The sequence below is a fragment of the Cherax quadricarinatus genome, chromosome 17 (assembly GCF_038502225.1).
Source record: "Cherax quadricarinatus isolate ZL_2023a chromosome 17, ASM3850222v1, whole genome shotgun sequence".
Classification (NCBI taxonomy): Eukaryota; Metazoa; Arthropoda; class Malacostraca; order Decapoda; family Parastacidae; genus Cherax; species Cherax quadricarinatus.
The window spans coordinates 28,308,648-28,327,927 of record NC_091308.1 but is presented as its reverse complement, the minus strand read 5'-3'; the positions used below and the strand labels follow the sequence as shown (position 1 = coordinate 28,327,927).

The following is a 19,280-nucleotide window of genomic DNA, read 5'->3' as shown; positions in this document are numbered from 1 at the left end:
TATGGAAGAGTTGGTGGAGGACTAAAGGGAAGAGCTAACCACAGAAGAGCTGCAAGGCCTTCATCTGCAACAGCAACAGACCACAGCTCAGGAAAATGCTTGAGGAGGAGGAAGAGAGATAGAAAAAGGTGCCCTCTTCAAAGATTAAGGACATCTGTGCAAAGTGGAGTGAGGTGCAAACATTTATGGATAAACATCACCCTGACAAAGCTGTTGCAGGCCATGTTGGCAACATGTACAATGACAGTGTCGTGTCCCATTTTAAGGAAATTTTAAAGAAATGCCAGAAACAGAGCTCTCTGGAACAATTTTTTGAGCAACAGGGGTCCAGTGACTCTCAAGCTGGTCCTAGTGGCATTAAAAAACAAAGAAGGGAAGTAACCCCAGAAAAGGACTTGGTACATGAAGTCTTTGTGGAAGGGGATTCCCTTTCCAAACAATAGTAACTCCTCCATCCTCTCCCCTCCTCCCATCTTCCATACATCAACAAGTCTTCAATGAATAGTCTTGTGAATACTATTGTTTATTCTTCATGTCTCATTGTTTTCTGTGTAAGTAAATGTATATTTCATGTAAAAAAAGTTTTTTTTTTTAATACTTTTATTTTTATTTTTATTATCACACTGGCCGATTCCCACCAAGGCAGGGTGGCCCGAAAAAGAAAAACTTTCACCATCATTCACTCCATCACTGTCTTGCCAGAAGGGTGCTTTACACTACAGTTTTTAAACTGCAACATTAACACCCCTCCTTCAGAGTGCAGGCACTGTACTTCCCATCTCCAGGACTCAAGTCCGGCCTGCCGGTTTCCCTGAATCCCTTCATAAATGTTACTTTGCTCACACTCCAACAGCACGTCAAGTATTAAAAACCATTTGTCTCCATTCACTCCTATCAAACACGCTCACGCATGCCTGCTGGAAGTCCAAGCCCCTCGCACACAAAACCTCCTTTACCCCCTCCCTCCAACCCTTCCTAGGCCGACCCCTACCCCGCCTTCCTTCCACTACAGACTGATACACTCTTGAAGTCATTCTGTTTCGCTCCATTCTCTCTACATGTCCGAACCACCTCAACAACCCTTCCTCAGCCCTCTGGACAACAGTTTTGGTAATCCCGCACCTCCTCCTAACTTCCAAACTACGAATTTTCTGCATTATATTCACACCACACATTGCCCTCAGACATGACATCTCCACTGCCTCCAGCCTTCTCCTCGCTGCAACATTCATCACCCATGCTTCACACCCATATAAGAGCGTTGGTAAAACTATACTCTCATACATTCCCCTCTTTGCCTCCAAGGACAAAGTTCTTTGTCTCCACAGACTCCTAAGTGCACCACTCACTCTTTTTCCCTCATCAATTCTATGATTCACCTCATCTTTCATAGACCCATCCGCTGACACGTCCACTCCCAAATATCTGAATACGTTCACCTCCTCCATACTCTCTCCCTCCAATCTGATATTCAATCTTTCATCACCTAATCTTTTTGTTATCCTCATAACCTTACTCTTTCCTGTATTCACCTTTAATTTTCTTCTTTTGCACACCCTACCAAATTCATCCACCAATCTCTGCAGCTTCTCTTCAGAATCTCCCAAGAGCACAGTGTCATCAGCAAAGAGCAGCTGTGACAACTCCCACTTTGTGTGTGATTCTTTATCTTTTAACTCCACGCCTCTTGCCAAGACCCTCGCATTTACTTCTCTTACAACCCCATCTATAAATATATTAAACAACCACGGTGACATCACACATCCTTGTCTAAGGCCTACTTTTACTGGGAAAAAATTTCCCTCTTTCCTACATACTCTAACTTGAGCCTCACTATCCTCGTAAAAACTCTTCACTGCTTTCAGTAACCTACCTCCTACACCATACACTTGCAACATCTGCCACATTGCCCCCCTATCCACCCTGTCATACGCCTTTTCCAAATCCATAAATGCCACAAAGACCTCTTTAGCCTTATCTAAATACTGTTCACTTATATGTTTCACTGTAAACACCTGGTCCACACACCCCCTACCTTTCCTAAAGCCTCCTTGTTCATCTGCTATCCTATTCTCCGTCTTACTCTTAATTCTTTCAATTATAACTCTACCATACACTTTACCAGGTACACTCAACAGACTTATCCCCCTATAATTTTTGCACTCTCTTTTATCCCCTTTGCCTTTATACAAAGGAACTATGCATGCTCTCTGCCAATCCCTAGGTACCTTACCCTCTTCCATACATTTATTAAATAATTGCACCAACCACTCCAAAACTATATCCCCACCTGCTTTTAACATTTCTATCTTTATCCCATCAATCCCGGCTGCCTTACCCCCTTTCATTTTACCTACTGCCTCACGAACTTCCCCCACACTCACAACTGGCTCTTCCTCATTCCTACAAGATGTTATTCCTCCTTGCCCTATACACGAAATCACAGCTTCCCTACTTTTGGGTGTATAAAACGGATTAATTGGATTTACATTATTTCTTATGGGGAAAATGAATTTGGATATCATCAAATTCGGTTTTAGTCACACTCTCTGGAACGGATTAATTACGATAACCGGGGGTCCACTGTACTTACTGTGTAATCAGAATATTTAGTATGTTACTGACCCCCATATTTTTTGGAGCCTACCATTAATGTTAACATGAAGAATGTTACATGAGCTTAACCTGTATCGAAAATATCTTAAAGACCCACACTGAGCAGTTGGTTGTACAAAGTGTTTTTATTTTATTCTTCACTGTATACAGGGTTTAGTGGAAGACAAAAACATTGTGTTCAAAGGTATCTCACAGGACATCATAGTAAGAACATGTTCCCAAAATTGGTTTATCCAATTACTGCTTATACTACTACCTTAAATACTTTTTGTTTTTGTATTTTATTTTGCTTATTTAACGTATACTGCCTATGTACCACTTTTCATACTGCTGATATTGATGTATACTGCATATGTACCACTTTTCATCCAGTTGATATTAATAAAACGAAATAGATCGAGACATATTTTCACACAAATAATGAATCACTTCCTCCAACTCCCCAAATATAAGCTCACCTGGTAAGTCAACAGCAATAATGTGATGTCCCATAGCTGCCAGGAGGTTAATGGTGTTGAGGTCAAGCCATGTTTTCGATTGAAATGCTGCACCATGTAAGAGCACTACCACCTCACCGCTACTAGCCACACCTTCTGGAGGCTGAGCCTCGCGATAGAAAGTATTTGACCCCTGGAAAACATTAGATCAAAGTTATGTAAATAAGGCAACATGAGGGCTGGAACCAAGGAACCCCATGCAGCAACTCCGCACAAAAAAATATTACCCTGACACCTACTGCTACCACTTGTGCCATCTCACACCCTCTGCCACTCTACTTTCTACTTCAGAAACAATGGCAAATACCCAAATTAACTTACTCAACAAGATGGTATTATTTTTTATGACTTATGACTTTAGCATATTTCTGAAAAATGTTCGTAAAGTGTTTGGGACTTGGAACCTATTTTCCCAAAGACGTAATCAGAAATCTGTTTCCAAGCCATAATATTAATAATTAATAATAATTTGGGATTTTGTTATTCTTAAGTGCCTATTCTTTCAAGAAATTTAATAGTGTTTGCAACAAGAACAATGAAGAAATACTGAAGTTTATATTCAAGAGTGACAATAGTCATCAGGATCATATGCTCTGGTAATGAAAGATTGGAGGAAGTGAATGTGCTCAGATATTTGGGAGTGGACTTGTTGGCAGAAGGGTCTATGAAAAAGGAGGCGAAGCACAGAACTGGTGAGAGAAAAAAGGTGGGTGATGCAAAGAGGTAAGAGAGTATAGTGGTACCAACCCTCTTATATGGGTGTGAAGCATGGGTTGGGAATGTTGAAGTGGGGAGGAGGCTGGAGGCGGTGGAGACATTGTGCCTGAGGGCAATGTGTAGTAATACATGTATAAATATTATGCAGAGAATTTGTAGCCTGGAGATCAGGACGTGCAGGGTTACTAAAAGTATTATCCAGAGAGCTATGGATGGGTTGTTGAGGTGGTTTGAACATTTAGAGAGGAGGCAGAAAAATAGGATGACTTGGAGGTGTATTAATCTGTAGTGGAGGGAAGGTTTGGTAGGGGTCACCGTAGGAAAAGTTGGAGAGAGGGGGGGTAAAGGAGATTTTGTGTACAAGGGGCTTGGACATCCAGCAGGCATGTGTGTGTGTGTGTGTGTTAGACAGGAGTAGAAGCAAGTGGATTTTGGGACTTGACAGGCTGCTGGAGTGTGAGGAAGATAACATTTGTAAAGGGATTCAGAAAAACCAGTTAGCCAGACTTGAGTTTGGAGGTGAGAAATACATTGCCTACTCTCTGAAGGAGGGGTGGGGATATTTGCAGTTTGGAGGGGCATCTGAACTGTAGTATTGGCTTGCCTCTGGCAAGACAGTGAAAGTTTTTTTTTTCTTTTTCAGGTCACCCTATCTTGGTGGGAGATGGCCAATGTTAAAAAAAAAAATGGGAGTGAACTTTTTGGAAGATGGGTCTATGAAAAATGGGGTGAACCACAGAATTGACAAGGTATAAGAAAAAAAAGGTGGCTGGTAATTAAGGCATCTGTGAAAACAAAGAATTTTATCCACAGAGGATAAAAGGGAAAAGTATCAGAGTATAGTTTTACCAATACTGTTTTATGGGTATGAAGAATGGTGGCAAACGTTTTAAGTATTTTTTTTTCCAATTTCAATGAAATTTTTACTGTGATTTAAGCAGCATTTGAAACCTACACTCTGTGTCTGTAGTGACTTTTTTCCTTAAAGATAGAAAAAATAAATAGTGCCCTATTCTATAGGGCATAAAACTCTCCCTCCTCTACAAAATTGGTAAGACGTATAATATTCTAGCTGACATCAGCTGAAAGATAAAGGACTAGACAATCATTTCACCAATGTCATTTGTGCAAAATGTCAATAGATTGCATAATAAAAAATTCTCAGGTTCGGTGTTTTTTTTTTTAAGCATTTTTTTGGGGGAAAAAATCAATAAAAACAAAACGGTAAAAAATATCGCAAATCTCTTCTGTAATTTGGTAGAGCATCATTCCTCAATAACGTGTGCAAAAATCATGACACTCTTATAACTACTTTTCACAAAAACAACAAAACGTCAATAATTTATTTCCGATTTACACACATATTAAGTTACCTGAAAAACTCTACGGTCACAGCGTGCCAAATCTCAGCATTTTATACACCTCTACTCATGTTGACAGCCCATAGGTGACTGAGCTGCTATCACTCCCTGTTCTTGAATGGAGTCCACACACAAGTTACCATGTGGTGTATTTACAATGCAATAATCATAAAAATCGTAGTTTTTGGAGTAAAAAAAAAACACTGTAGTAACTGGAATCATGTCATCTTGATGACAACAAGAGCAAAAAAAATACATTTTTGGGAAAACATACTTAGAAATATGATAGAAACAAGCTGATTACATCAACATGTTGCTAGAATTATTCACTATTTTTCAGTAAGAAATCATTTTTTTCCATAAATTTTCAATTTTCCTTTTTTTTTATCTTTCCTGACGTGCGCCCCCCTTAACCCCTAAACAGTCCAAATGTATATACATGTATATGTTCTTACGCGTAGCGCCCCCATACGTATATATACGTTTTAAATTTCCTGCCTCCAAATTTGGCACGAATGCCCTGAGATGCCTGGTCAGCAGTGAATGGGTCTTAACACTCGGTGTGCACCATATTAAAAAATATGGGACCACTTAATACCTTGTGGGAGCACCAGTTAAACTGAGCACCAGCTAGAGCAAACAGGGCGGCAAACACCAAGGATTCACTGATGTAATGTCATATTAACACTCCTCTTTTAAGAGGAAAGTGATGTTAACCCCATGTTTAGGGTCTGTCGATTTCTGTCTGTCTATCTCTATCACTGTCTCTGTCTATCTGTCTCTGTCTCTGTCTCTATCTGTCTTTGTCTATCTCTTTCAATCTGTCTCTGTCTATCTCTGTGTCACAGGTACACATAAATACAGGTATACATAGTGTAAATTACCTAGGATAACCCAAAAAATCCACACAAAGTGCTATACTCTGCTTGAAGATGTGAGTAAATGTGATGATGCAGTCTTGTGGCTCTCTCTGAGACAGAGAGCTAGATGGATAGACAGATAGACAGGGAGCTTGACAGAGAGACAGACAGACATGTTTGTGTACCAGCGAAAACAAAGCCAGGGCCAATGCTCATCAAATGTCACCTCTAATCTTTTCTTATCAATGTTATTGCTGCACCCACGCTTATGCTCATAGCTCTTATCAGATGTTATCTCATCTTATCATGTCACTGTCAGGGAGAGACTTTGTTTTTCATGCTTCAAGGGAACTCATTATTACCCATCATCATCATCATCCTCCTCCTCCTCCCTCATTCTCCTCCTCCTCCTCATTCTCCTCCTCCACCTCATTCTCCTCTTCCTCCTCATTCTCCTCCTCCTCCTCATTCTCCTCCTCCTCATTCTCCTGTTCCTCCTCCTCCTCCTCATTCTCCTCCTCCTCCTCCTCATTATTCTCCTCCTCCTCCTCATTCTCCTCCTCCTCCTTATTCTTCTCCTCCTCCTCATTCTTCTCCTCCTCATTCTTCTCCTCCTCCTCATCATTCTCCTCCTCCTCCTCCTAATTCTCCTCCTCCTCCTCCTCATTCTCCTCCTCCTCCTCATTCTCCTCCTCCTCCTCATTCTCCTCCTCCACCTCCTCATTCTCATCCTTCTCCTCATCCTCCTCCTCATTCTCCCCCTCCTCCTCATTCTCCTCCTCCCCATTTTCCTCCTCCTCATTCTCCTTCTCCTCCTTCTCCTCCTCCTCCTTCTTCTTCTTCTCCTTCTCCTCCTCCTCCTTCTCCTCCTCCTCCATCTCCTTCTCCTCCATCTCCTTCTCCTCCTCCATCTCCTTCTCCTCCTCCTTCTCCTTCTCCTCCTTCTCCTCCTCCTCCTTCTCCTCCTCCTCCATCTCCTTCTCCTCCTCCATCTCCTTCTCCTCCTCCTCCTCCTTCTCCTTCTCATCCTCCTCCTCCTCCTCCTCCTTCTCCCCCTCCTTCTCCTCCTCTTCCTCCTTCTCCTCCTCCTCCTTCTCCTCCTCCTCCTTCTCCTCCTCCTCCTTCTCCTCCTTCTTCTCCTAATCCTCCTCCTCCTTCTCCTCTTCCTTCTTCTCCTCCTCCTCCTTCTCATCCTTCTCCTCTTCCTCCTCCTCCTCCTTCTCCTCCTCTTCCTCCTTCTCCTCCTCCTCCTCTTCCTCCTTCTTCTCCTCCTCCTCCTCCTCCTTCTCCTCCTCTTCCTCCTCCTCCTCCTTCTCCTCCTCTTTCTCCTCCTCCTTCTCCTCTTCCTCCTTCTTTTCCTCCTCCTCCTCCTCTTCTTTCTTCTCCTCCTCCTCCTTCTCATCCTTCTCCTCTTCCTCCTTCTCCTCCTCTTCCTCCTCCTCCTTCTCCTCCTCTTTCTCCTCCTCCTTCTTCTCCTCCTCCTCCTTTTCCTCCTCCTCCTGCTCCTCCTTCTCCTAATCCTCCTCCTTCCACTCCTCTTCCTTCTTCTCCTCTTCCTTCTTCTCCTCCTCCTCCTTCTCCTCCTCCTTCTCCTCTTCCTCCTTCTCCTCTTCCTTCTTTTCCTCCTCCTTCTCCTCCTCCTCCTTCTCCTCTTCCTCCTTCTCCTCCTCCTTCTCCTCCTCCTCCTTCTCCTCCTCCTCCTCCTCCTTCTCCTCCTCCTCCTCCTCCTTCTCCTCCTCCTCCTTCTCCTCCTCCTCCTTCTCCTCTTCCTCCTTCTCCTCCTCCTTCTCCTCCTCCTCCTTCTCCTCCTCCTCCTCCTCCTTCTCCTCCTCCTCCTCCTCCTTCTCCTCCTCCTCCTTCTCCTCCTCCTCCTTCTCCTCCTCCTCCTTCTCCTCCTTCTCCTCCTCCTCTTCCTTCTCCTCCTCCTCCTCCTCCTTGTCCTCCTCCTCCTTGTCCTCCTTCTCTTCCTCCTTCTCCTCTTCCTTCTTATCCTCCTCCTCCTCCTCCTCTTCCTCTTTCTCCTCCTCCTCCTCATTACTATTATATACTTCCACATATCCAAAACATTGCTGGGACATATAAATACTTTGTATATACAGTAGGGGGGCCGCTTACACGGCAGATTAGGTTCCAGGCTACCGCCATAAAGCGGAAATCACCGTAAAGTGGAACACCCTTTTTTTCCCCTTATAAATGCATACAAATACTAGATAACAAGTTTACACTAACATATATTAAGTTAGCAATAGAACCAGGCATCAAAAAACAATGAAAAAGTAAAATACACTCATAGTGCACTCATTACTTACCTTAAAATATTTGTAGTCTTAATCTAGGGTGAGACAAGTAGTATTTATTGTAAGAAATCAAGTGTGGTATGTATGGTAGCCAGCCAGACCACCCACACATACTATTCTATGATATTTAAGCATCTCAGAGCCATAAAATGCATATACAGTTCACTCATTACTTACCTTAAAGTATTTTTAGTCTTAATGTAGGGTCAGAGGTGAGTAAATGAGATAAAACAAAATAAGAAAGAGAGAGAATGAGTACATGAGGTAGGACAGGCGCAGAGTTATGTAAACAAACCAGGCAAACGTAAGTTTGTAAACAAAGTGTACATGTCTGGTTTGTGTACAAGTTACATTGTGTACAAGTTATCTCTACACTGATACAGTAGAATAAATAAAGAAGAACACTCCCATTCTCATGTAACACCATTTTTAGAAGAAATAACACTTTGAGTGAAGGCAATGGAAATAAGTCACTCTGACTTTTTTTGGGTTATCCTGGGTTCTCTACAAATATGCTGCTATGTATGATAATCTATGTAACTGTATTTGTGTATATCTGAATAAACTTACATACATACGAAAGGAATAATTTTGTACACTTACCCCCAGTAACACATTTTCTCTCATGTAGGACTAGAGAAAATGTTATTCTTGCTGCCACTTGTAAAAGTCTGGCTCCTACATCTCATATTTATGTTTATTTATGCTATTGTGGGGTGTATTTATCATTTTTGTATGTTATATATCGTGTTTAATATATAATTTTGAAAAAAAAAATGGATTAATGAAAATGTGTATATTAATGTAATATACGACATTTAATGAGACTCGATGATTATTATTATTATCATTTCTAATATGGCGTCACTTGTGCAAGTCGTCTGCTACCACATCTCATTTTTATACACCTACCATCCGACTTACGACCTGCTTGACATACGTCCACTCGACTTACGACCATGCATCTGGCAGCTGGGCTGGGCCGGCTGATGCACACCACTGTACAATATTTGACAATACTCGCGGCGGCAATGAGTCATGCAGGCAGCATCAGTTTGAGTTACCCTGCCCTATCAGCATCATCATACTGTATTAACTGTACTAACTGGACAGTAAATTTTACCATGACCCCTAAGATGAAGTCTGAATCTTGCACTGGAGATTGTGGCAAGAAAGGCTCTTACTCTCGAACTCTCTATTTTTCACTGTTGCACATAAACCTGTCTGTATCTGTCTGCCTGTATATATGTGTATCTCTGCGTGTCTGTTTATCTGTCTTTCTACCTGTGTGTGTGTCTTTATGTCTACCTGTGTGTGTCTTTCTGTCTACCTGTGTGTCTTTCTGTCTACCTGTGTGTGTCTTTCTGTCTACCTATGGGTGTGTCTGTCTTTCTGTCTACCTGTGTCTGTCTACCTGTGTGTCTTTCTGTCTACTTGTGTCTTTCTGTCTACCTGTGTCTTTCTGTCTACCTGTGTGTGTCTTTCTGTCTACCTGTGTGTGTCTTTCTGTCTACTTGTGTGTGTCTTTCTGTCTACCTGTCTTTCTGTCTACCTGTGTGTCTTTCTGTCTACCTGTGTGTGTCTTTCTGTCTACTTGTGTGTGTCTTTCTGTCTACCTGTCTTTCTGTCTACCTGTGTGTCTTTCTGTCTACCTGTGTGTGTGTCTTTGTCTACCTGTGTGTCTTTCTGTCTACCTGTGTCTGTCTTTCTGTCTGCTTGTCTGTCTCAGAGCCACTCATTAAACGGTCCAAACGTATATATACGTTCACTTGTGCAGCACCCTGAATATTTTGCAAAAAAAAAAAAAAATTTTTTTTTAAAGAAAAAAAAAGAGCACATTTTTTGATATGTTTTAGAATAAAAAAAAAATTAGGGTCAGTACTTAAAGAGATATGAGGCGGAGAAGTTGGCACTGGATGTTCATGTGACGGCAACATCGAGTCCTGCCATTTGCAGAAGTGTTGCGGATATACCTTTTTTTCTATTTTTTTCATATTATTTATATAATTTTTATGTTCTGATAATTATAAGTTATAGTAGCTCTTGTCATTTCATAACCATTCTTTGTTCTGACACTGGTATTAGGTACTGAAATTGTACTCAAATGGTCACAAACACATTGACAGGTGGACATTTACACCTGCCATGGCCATTTACTATTGTCTTGGAATACAGTAGGGCCCCGCTTTACAGCGTTTCACTTTACAGCATTCCACTAATACGGTCATTTCAAATTATGACCAAAACTCTCTATACGGCTCCCCCACTTGACTTTCTAACACGGTTATCGCACCCCACCCGGTTTGTTTACATTCTATGTGAGATCCTAAGCACTAAGTCTCTCCATTATGTCTGGAAACTCCAAAATTTTAAGTGCTTTTAAAAGTTATTTCATATTTTATATATACTCTTATAATTATGCTTATGTATACCTGTACCTAAATAAACTTACATACTGTGGTGGTGTGCAGGTACACATTAAAATCAGTAAGAGTGTCTTATGTCTCGAGACATCATATTAGTAATGATAATAATAATTACCGAGTGTCATTAAATGTCGTATATTACGTTAATATACATATTTTCGTTAATCCATCTATAATATTTTTTCAAGATTATATAATAAACATGATGCATAACATATAAAGATGATAAATACACCCCACAGTAGAATAAATAAATACACCTACCATCTGACTTACGACCAAGCTTGGTTCCGACCAACTGGTCGTAAGTCAAAATGGACGTAAGTCGAATCTTTGAAAATTGCCGACATACTGGGTAGGGCCTAGTGTCAAACTTTTCCTATATAAACTACCTACATAGTACTGTAATGTAATGTACAATCATTATTTCATTCTTTTTACCATAATTTACTTCTATTGTTATATTTTAATTATGTACTGTATATAATGTACACATGGTAGTAAACTGTACTGTAAATTTTACATCGCATACAGTATCATATGTTACTGTTATCTTTATGTATTGTCGACACAGTGAATGGGAGAATACCACTGGTAGTGTCATCCTGCCAGAATTTAGTATAACCTATACCCTAAGTAAAGAGAAACAACTCTGGAACATGTGTAATACGTAGCTGGCTGGCTGGCCGGGTGGGTGGGTGAGTGGGTGGCCGGGTGGATGGTTGGCTGACTGAACGTGGCTCTCTCTCTCTCTCTCTCTCTCTCTGTATCTCTCTCTCTCTCTATCTCTCTCTGTATCTCTCTCTCTCTGTATCTCTCTCTCTCTGTATCTCTCTCTCTCTCTCTCTCTCTCTCTCTCTCTCTCTTTCTCTCTCTCTCACACACAGGTACATGTAAGTGAAGTTATCATACATAGTATAAATTACCTAGGATAACCCAAAAAATCCAGACAAAGTGCTATACAGAGGATCTGTGCTCCAGCGCCCTAAATTAATAATATTAATTATTATTATTATTACAATAATACATATGTACTAATATTAATAATAATATTATTATTAAACTATAATACGTATAATGTGTCCACTCATTACTTACCTTAAAATATCTGTAGTCTTAATATAGAGTGAGAGGTGAGTAAACAAGATTAAATGAATAAACGAATGAGAGTGTAGAAGGTTGGCGAGTTATGTAAACAAACATTGTTGTTGTTGCCAGCCCAGACACAAATGGTTCCTGTACACTCTGTCAAGCCGACCGGAAAAACATCTCATATTTGTTAATTTATATGTTTATATGCTATGTAGCATGTTTATTATATAATTTTGAAAAAAAAATCATAGATGGATTAAGCAAAATGTCTATATCAACGTTTTATACACATTTAATGCGCCTCAATGATTATTATTGTGTTATTATTATTAATATGGCATCTTCAAGACCAATTACACTCTTAACCCTTTGACTGTCGCAGGCCCCTTTCTGAAACTCATTCTATGTCGCAAAATTTTTGAAAAACAAATAAAAAATTATTTTTCCTTATGAAATGATAGAGAATCTTTCCCCGATGGTAATGACACCAACAGTTCGAAATTTTGTCAAAAACTCACGGAATTACGCTCCCGCGAAGTTAGCGGTCTCAGCGACATATATGTATCGGCGATTTCGCCAACTTTGTGCCCTGTTTTTAGCCAATTCCGTTGTTCCAGTTGACCAAACTCATAGCTATTTCTTTAGAACTCCACTTTATCTATCAGTTGAGTACAAGAAACTGCCCATTTACCAATTTGAACTACCCAATAAAGTGGTCAGAAATTGGCAAGTTGGCCAATTTCACGCAAATTAAGAAAGATGCCAATTTCAAAACAGGGTCAAGAATAAACAAGGTAGACATTCTTGGCACTAAAATAACATATCCTCTGTTCATTAGTCACATCTCTAGGCCCCTCTTATATTACTATTGCATTCTATTTTGATTTTTTATTCATACAAAAAAATACAAAATTTACTGGTATGCAGACTACTGCATTATTTTAAAAATGGTATGAATAATATCAGTGCACTAGTGAAAGAATATTAGACTCCCCAGTTGACGTGTATTGGACGTGTGGTGTGATTTGCTTACTCCTGAACATTGGTAAAAATCGAACATTTCTGCTACTTTGAGCTCAGTTTCAAGGTCGTTGTCATCTTGAAAGTAATGAAAATCATCTCTATTTCTGTAATATGTTTTCCATTTTATCACCTAAGACCATGAAAATGAGAATACAATGATAAATACTATACAAAAATACACCTCAAAGTGGGAGTTTTAATCCAAAAAAACGGTCCGTTTTTTTTCTCATTGCGCTCTGTGTGCTGCAGGATTTTTTTTATGTGGTGCACACTGACCACACAGACCCATTCTCTCACATGTGGGCCTACCAGGTTTCTCCTGCTTGATTTGAAGCCGCTAGAATTTATGAGTATATATACGTCAGAAACAGTGGCGCTTAAGATGTATATTTTTTTTATTATTTTATTATCACACTGGCCGATTCCCACCAAGGCAGGGTGGCCCGAAAAAGAAAAACTTTCACCATCATTCACTCCATCACTGTCTTGCCAGAAGGGTGCTTTACACTACAGTTTTTAAACTGCAACATTAACACCCCTCCTTCAGAGTGCAGGCACTGTACTTCCCATCTCCAGGACTCAAGTCCGGCCTGCCAGTTTCCCTGAACCCCTTCATAAATGTTACTTTGCTCACACTCCAACAGCACGTCAAGTATTAAAAACCATTTGTCTCCATTCACTCCTATCAAACACACTCACGCATGCCTGCTGGAAGTCCAAGCCCCTCGCACACAAAACCTCCTTTACCCCCTCCCTCCAACCTTTCCTAGGCCGACCCCTACCCCGCCTTCCTTCCACTACAGACTGATACACTCTTGAAGTCATTCTGTTTCGCTCCATTCTCTCTACATGTCCGAACCACCTCAACAACCCTTCCTCAGCCCTCTGGACAACAGTTTTGGTAATCCCGCACCTCCTCCTAACTTCCAAACTACGAATTCTCTGCATTATATTCACACCACACATTGCCCTCAGACATGACATCTCCACTGCCTCCAGCCTTCTCCTCGCTGCAACATTCATCACCCATGCTTCACACCCATATAAGAGCGTTGGTAAAACTATACTCTCATACATTCCCCTCTTTGCCTCCAAGGACAAAGTTCTTTGTCTCCACAGACTCCTAAGATGTATATATACGGCGTAAACAGTCAAAGGGTTAATGGACAATACTCCTGCTCATCCTCCAGACTTGGAAGACCAATTGTCTAAGGAATTCAATTTTGTAACATTGAAGTTCTTGCCTCCTAACACCACTCCTCTCATCCAGCCCATGGACCAGCAGATCATTGCAAACTTCAAAAAACTGTACACCAAAGAAATGTTTCAAAGGTGCTTTGATATAACCTTGGACTCTGAATTAACCCTAAGAGAGTTCTGGAGGGATCACTTCAGTATCTTCCACTGCATAAGCCTTATAGATCAGGCTTGGCAGGGAGTGACTTCCAGGACGAAGAACTCTGCTTGGAGAAAACTGTGGCCAGATTGTGTCCAAAAGAGGGATTTTGAAGGGTTTGGGGCTGACCCCTGTCGACCCTCTGCCTGCTGTAGAAAGTACTGTGGCATTGGGGAATTTTATGGGGTTGGAAGTGAGTGGACAGGATGTGGAAGAGCTGGTGGAGGACCACAATCAAGAGCTAACCACTGATGAGCTGCAAGAGCTTCATCTGCAACAGCAACATACCACAGCTCAGGAAATTGCTTCAGAGGAGGAGGAAGAGAGATGGAAGAAGGTGCCTTCTGCAGAGATTAAGGAGGTTTGTGCAATGTGGAGTAGGGTGCATTCATTTGTGGAGGAACACCACCCTGAGAAAGCTGTTGCAATCCATGTCAGCAATTTTTACAATGACAATGCCATGTCTCATTTTAGGGAAATTTTAAAGAGATGCCAGAAATAGACCTATCTGGACAGATATTTTGTGTGACAAGGGTCCAGTGCCTCTCAAGCTGGTTCTAGTGACATTAGAAAACAAAGAAGGGAAATGACCCCGGATAAGGACTTGGTACTTAAGAGTCTTTATGGAGCTGGATTCCCTTTCCAAAGAATGAACTCTCTTCCCTCTCCCATCCTCCCTGTCTTCCATCCACCAACAACAGTCTTCAATAAAGGTAAGTGTCATGTTGAATGTTCATTCTTTTGTGCATGTAAATCTATCTTTAAGGTAAAAATTTTTTTTGTTAATACTTCTGGGTGTCTGGAATGGATTAATTGGATTTATATTATTTCTTATGGGGAAAATGTTTTCAGTTTTTGCCGATTTCAGTTTTCGCCGGTCTCTCTGGAACGGATTAAACACGAAAATCGAGGGTCCACTGTACTATACTTGTAAGCAACATGCAACACCATTATGCCTGATGCCATGTTTTAAAGACTTCCACACACACTACAACAGTTCTAAGAACATGCTCAACATCTGTATATACAGAACATTACAAACAATAAATATAAAAGAGGCATTTTATATTTTAGTGAGCGAATATGATGTCAATAATGCATTTTATATTTTAGCGAGTGATTATGGTGTAAATAATGCAAATAATGCATTTTATATTTTAGTGAGTAAATATGATGTAAATAATGTAAATAAATTTTTAAGAACTGTTTTTACGTGTAAATAATTGAAAATAACTGCCAGCATCTACAAAGATTACATTTCTACTCAATATTAGTGAAAACAAAGCAAAAAAATTACATACAGTAGACCGTTATTTAACACGGTAGTTACATTCCTGAAAACACCGTGTTAGGTAAAATCGTGTTAGATGAACTGAAGAACATTGAAAATCAGGATTACGTTCCAGTGAGCCCCAAAAAATCCAAACAACTTTTTTTTAGGCCTCCATATCTTACAAAAATAAAAATAAATATGTAATTGTAGTTTATTGTTTTGATGTATTATGTTGTTTTTACTGCTTAAGACTACAAATGTAACAGAAATAATAGTATTTCTTACCTTAAATTGTGGGTGCTGGTGTTTGTGGATGATTGTGGAGAGAGTGGAGAGTTATGTTGTGGTCCTACTGGGCTGAGGTGGATGGTAGAGGTTCTGGTACTGATGCTGATGGTTGTACTGGAGTGTCTAACTTTAAGTCATTCAGTCAATCAAGTCATTCAGTAAGTCAGTCAAGTCATTCAGTAAGTCAGTCAAGTCATTCAGTATGTCAGTCAAGTCATTCAGTAAGTCAGTCAAGTCATTCAGTAAGTCAGTCAAGTCATTCAGTAAGTCAGTCAAGGTCATTCAGTAAGTCTCAAGTCATTCAGTAAGTCTCAAGTCATTCAGTAAGTCAGTCAAGTGATTCAGTAAGTCAGTCAAGTCATTCAGTAAGTCAGTCAAGTGATTCAGTAAGTCAGTCGAGCTGTTCAGTAAGTCAGTCAAATCATTCAGTAAGTCAGTCAAGTCAGTCACTCAGTAAGTCAGTCACTCAGTAAGTCAGTCACACAAACTTATGTTTACCTCTTTCTTATGTATACAAAGTAATACTTCTTTATGGCCACAGGTTATGTCTTGTCTAAAATCTTTGTTTCCTTCGTTAATTCTAAGACTTAAATGCTTACACCTTTTCTTGCCACTTTGAGCAACACTGGTATGCCTACTGGGTGTCATGATTGCTTGGCAGATACAAGATATAACAATTAAAAGATCAAAAGACAATTCACAATCACAAGCTTGTAGCAGAGAAGTTGGACTGGACATGTATGAAGTAAGAATGCTGGGATGGTGGGGGGGGGTGGCTAGGGACGGCAGGTCTCCCCTGCTGATCCACAAGAAGGCAGCCGCTTGAGGAAAAGGGAAGTTTTTTTTTCCCCCGCAAACTGAACCGTGTTAAATTCATCTTACGACGTGTTACATAAAATTGTGCCGCAATTCTTCAATCGTGCTTTACCCAAATCATGCCAAATAAACTCGTGCTAAATGACGGTCTACTGTATATCAAAGAAAAAATTTGAAAAATCACTAATGGCATTATTATTTATCATGCAGCAAAACCCAATGTTGCCATATCGAGCACCAAAAATGTCATTTTTGAAACTGCGCAATTATGCAAGTATTGCTTGTAGCAGAATTCTGCATTTTACTGCCACCAGAAAAATAATCTCTTCAGATTCAGAAGAAATTTTTATTTTTAATTTAACCCTTTGACTGTTTTGGTTGTATATATATATAGGTCTTATGAGCCAATGTGTTTGACGTATGCATACTCAAAAATTCTAGTGGCTTCAAATCAAGCAGGAGAAAGCTGGTAAGCCCATACATTAGAGAATAGGTCTGTGTGGTGAGTGTGCACATTATAAAAAAAATCCTGCAGCACACAGTGCATAATGAGAAGAAAAAAACTCCGACCGTGTTTTTGGATTAAAACGCCGACTTTGAGGTGTATTTTCGTATAGTATTTATGGTTGTATTCTTGTTTTCTTGATCTCATTTGATAGAATGTAAAACATATTATAGAAATAGAAGTGATTTTGATTGGTTTTACTATGAAAAGAATCTTGAAATGGAGCTCCAAGTGGCAGAAATGTTCGATTTTTGCCGATGTTCAAGAGTAAACAAATGATGTCATTGTCCAATAAATGTCCAACTAGCCATTCTAATATGCAGTCACGAAAGGGTTGATGTTATTTATACAATTTTTACAATATTGCAGTAGTCTGCATAACAGTAAATCTTCTATCTTTTGTTTGAATAAAAATTCAAAATAGAAAGCAAGAGTATTATAACAGGGGCCTGGAGACATGACTGATGAACAGAGAAAGTTATTTTAGTGCCAGGAATGTCTGCACTGTTCATTCTGGACCCTATTTTGAAAATGACATACTTTTTAATTTGCATGAAATTGGCCAAATTGCCAATTTCTGACCACTTTATTGGGTAGTTGAAATCGGTAAATGGGCAGTTTCTTGTACTCAAACGATAGAACAAATGGAGTTCTAAAGAAATAGCTATGAGTTTAGTGGACTGGAACAATGGAATTGACTGAAAATAGGGCTCAAAGTGGGCAAAATTGCCGATGCATAAATGTTGCCGAGGACACTAACTTCGTGAGAGCATAAGTCCATAAGTTTTCCATCAAATTTCATACTTTTGGTGTCATTACCATTGGGAAAAGATTCTCTATCATTTCATAAGAAAAAAACTTTTTTTTTTTTTCAAATATTTTGCAACACCAGGAGACACCTCAGGATTTGGGGTTGCGGCAGTCAAAGGGTTAATGGATCATAAAGTAAATTTTTATTTTTTGCCCTGCGGCACTTTAGGGGTTAAATGAATGATGGTGAGTGCATTTCCTCATTTTTTGGATCACCCTACTTCAATGGAAGATGACCAGTGTGTTAAAAAGTACATATCTTAATACAAAATAAGCAACAATTAAAACAGCCAGGGGATTTACATGGGTAAACTATGTAAGAAACATATACCAAACCATCACCAATTAAAACTGTACAAGATTACTACTTCAAATAAAAGTCATACAATACAAATTACCATTATATTAATTGTGTTGTTGGTGACTTTGACCAATGGGGCAGCATTAGTAACTTGAGATGGAATCTTCTCAGAAGTGAAATCAAAGTTACGCCAGAAGCTGGGTTCAGCCATCGTTCTGCCACTGGTGTCACGCTGCAGATGATACACCATGTTAAACAAATACTGTACATGTACATGGAATTCATGCTCATCAGATTCAAGCAACAAACTTCTGTTTTGCTAATGCTATAATTAACATACATATAGCATTCACAGTCTGATATAGCTTGAGATGTGTGCTTAGCACCATATCTCAAAATACAAATAATTTAACAATTTAAACTTATTACAGTTCCTATCATTTACAAAAACAGCATTCAGTGTGAATTATTATATTGCCCTTACTGTTAGGTGCTTAGGTGCAGCTCTGATACTGCAATAACAGTCAGTGTTTACATCTTGTGTCATCATGACTTGCAAATTTACATACTACCACCTTACTTAACATTACCATTTGTCACTTTTAACTACCATTAAAACTATCTCACACTCACTCTTCCTCACACACTCACTAATGATTATTATTATTATTATTATTTTGCATCATTATTATATTCCCAGAAAACATGAAACCTAAATAGGTTATTCTGTGGAAAATTTCAGGAGTGAAGGATGAAGCAGCAGCAAGTGCAAAAGGGCAAGTCGAATTCTGTGTAATAAATCAGTTTCATCCAAGAAATCATAGGAAGAATATGCAGTAAAGGTGGGATAGTCTAAGAGTCCTCCAACAATTTAAGTGTTGCAGGAGGGAAGAACAACAATTGGTGGAATGTAAAGTAAAAGGACACAAGTGCAACTAAAGTGACATTTATTGTGGCAACGTTTCGCTCTCCAGGAGCTTTATCAAGCCATTACCGTAATGG

At 39.7% G+C, this 19,280-nt stretch overlaps 1 protein-coding gene across 5 annotated transcripts in view; it reads right to left on the bottom strand.

Annotated features, from left to right (window-relative positions):
• The window catches only part of LOC128686354 (putative protein-lysine deacylase ABHD14B), a 116,024-nt gene that overhangs the window by 75,355 nt on the left and 21,389 nt on the right, over positions 1-19,280 (bottom strand). For 4 of the 5 annotated variants that reach the window (XM_070085894.1, XM_070085897.1, XM_070085895.1 and 1 more), the window contains exons 3-4: positions 18,376-18,510; positions 3,075-3,246 (exon numbers count right to left, since the gene is read on the bottom strand). In XM_070085894.1, the coding sequence (XP_069941995.1) occupies positions 3,075-3,246; positions 18,376-18,510 (307 nt within the window). Of the gene's footprint in view, positions 1-3,074; positions 3,247-18,375; positions 18,511-18,762; positions 18,900-19,280 lie in introns of those variants that run through there. The other variant, XM_053773192.2, reaches the window with a different exon arrangement.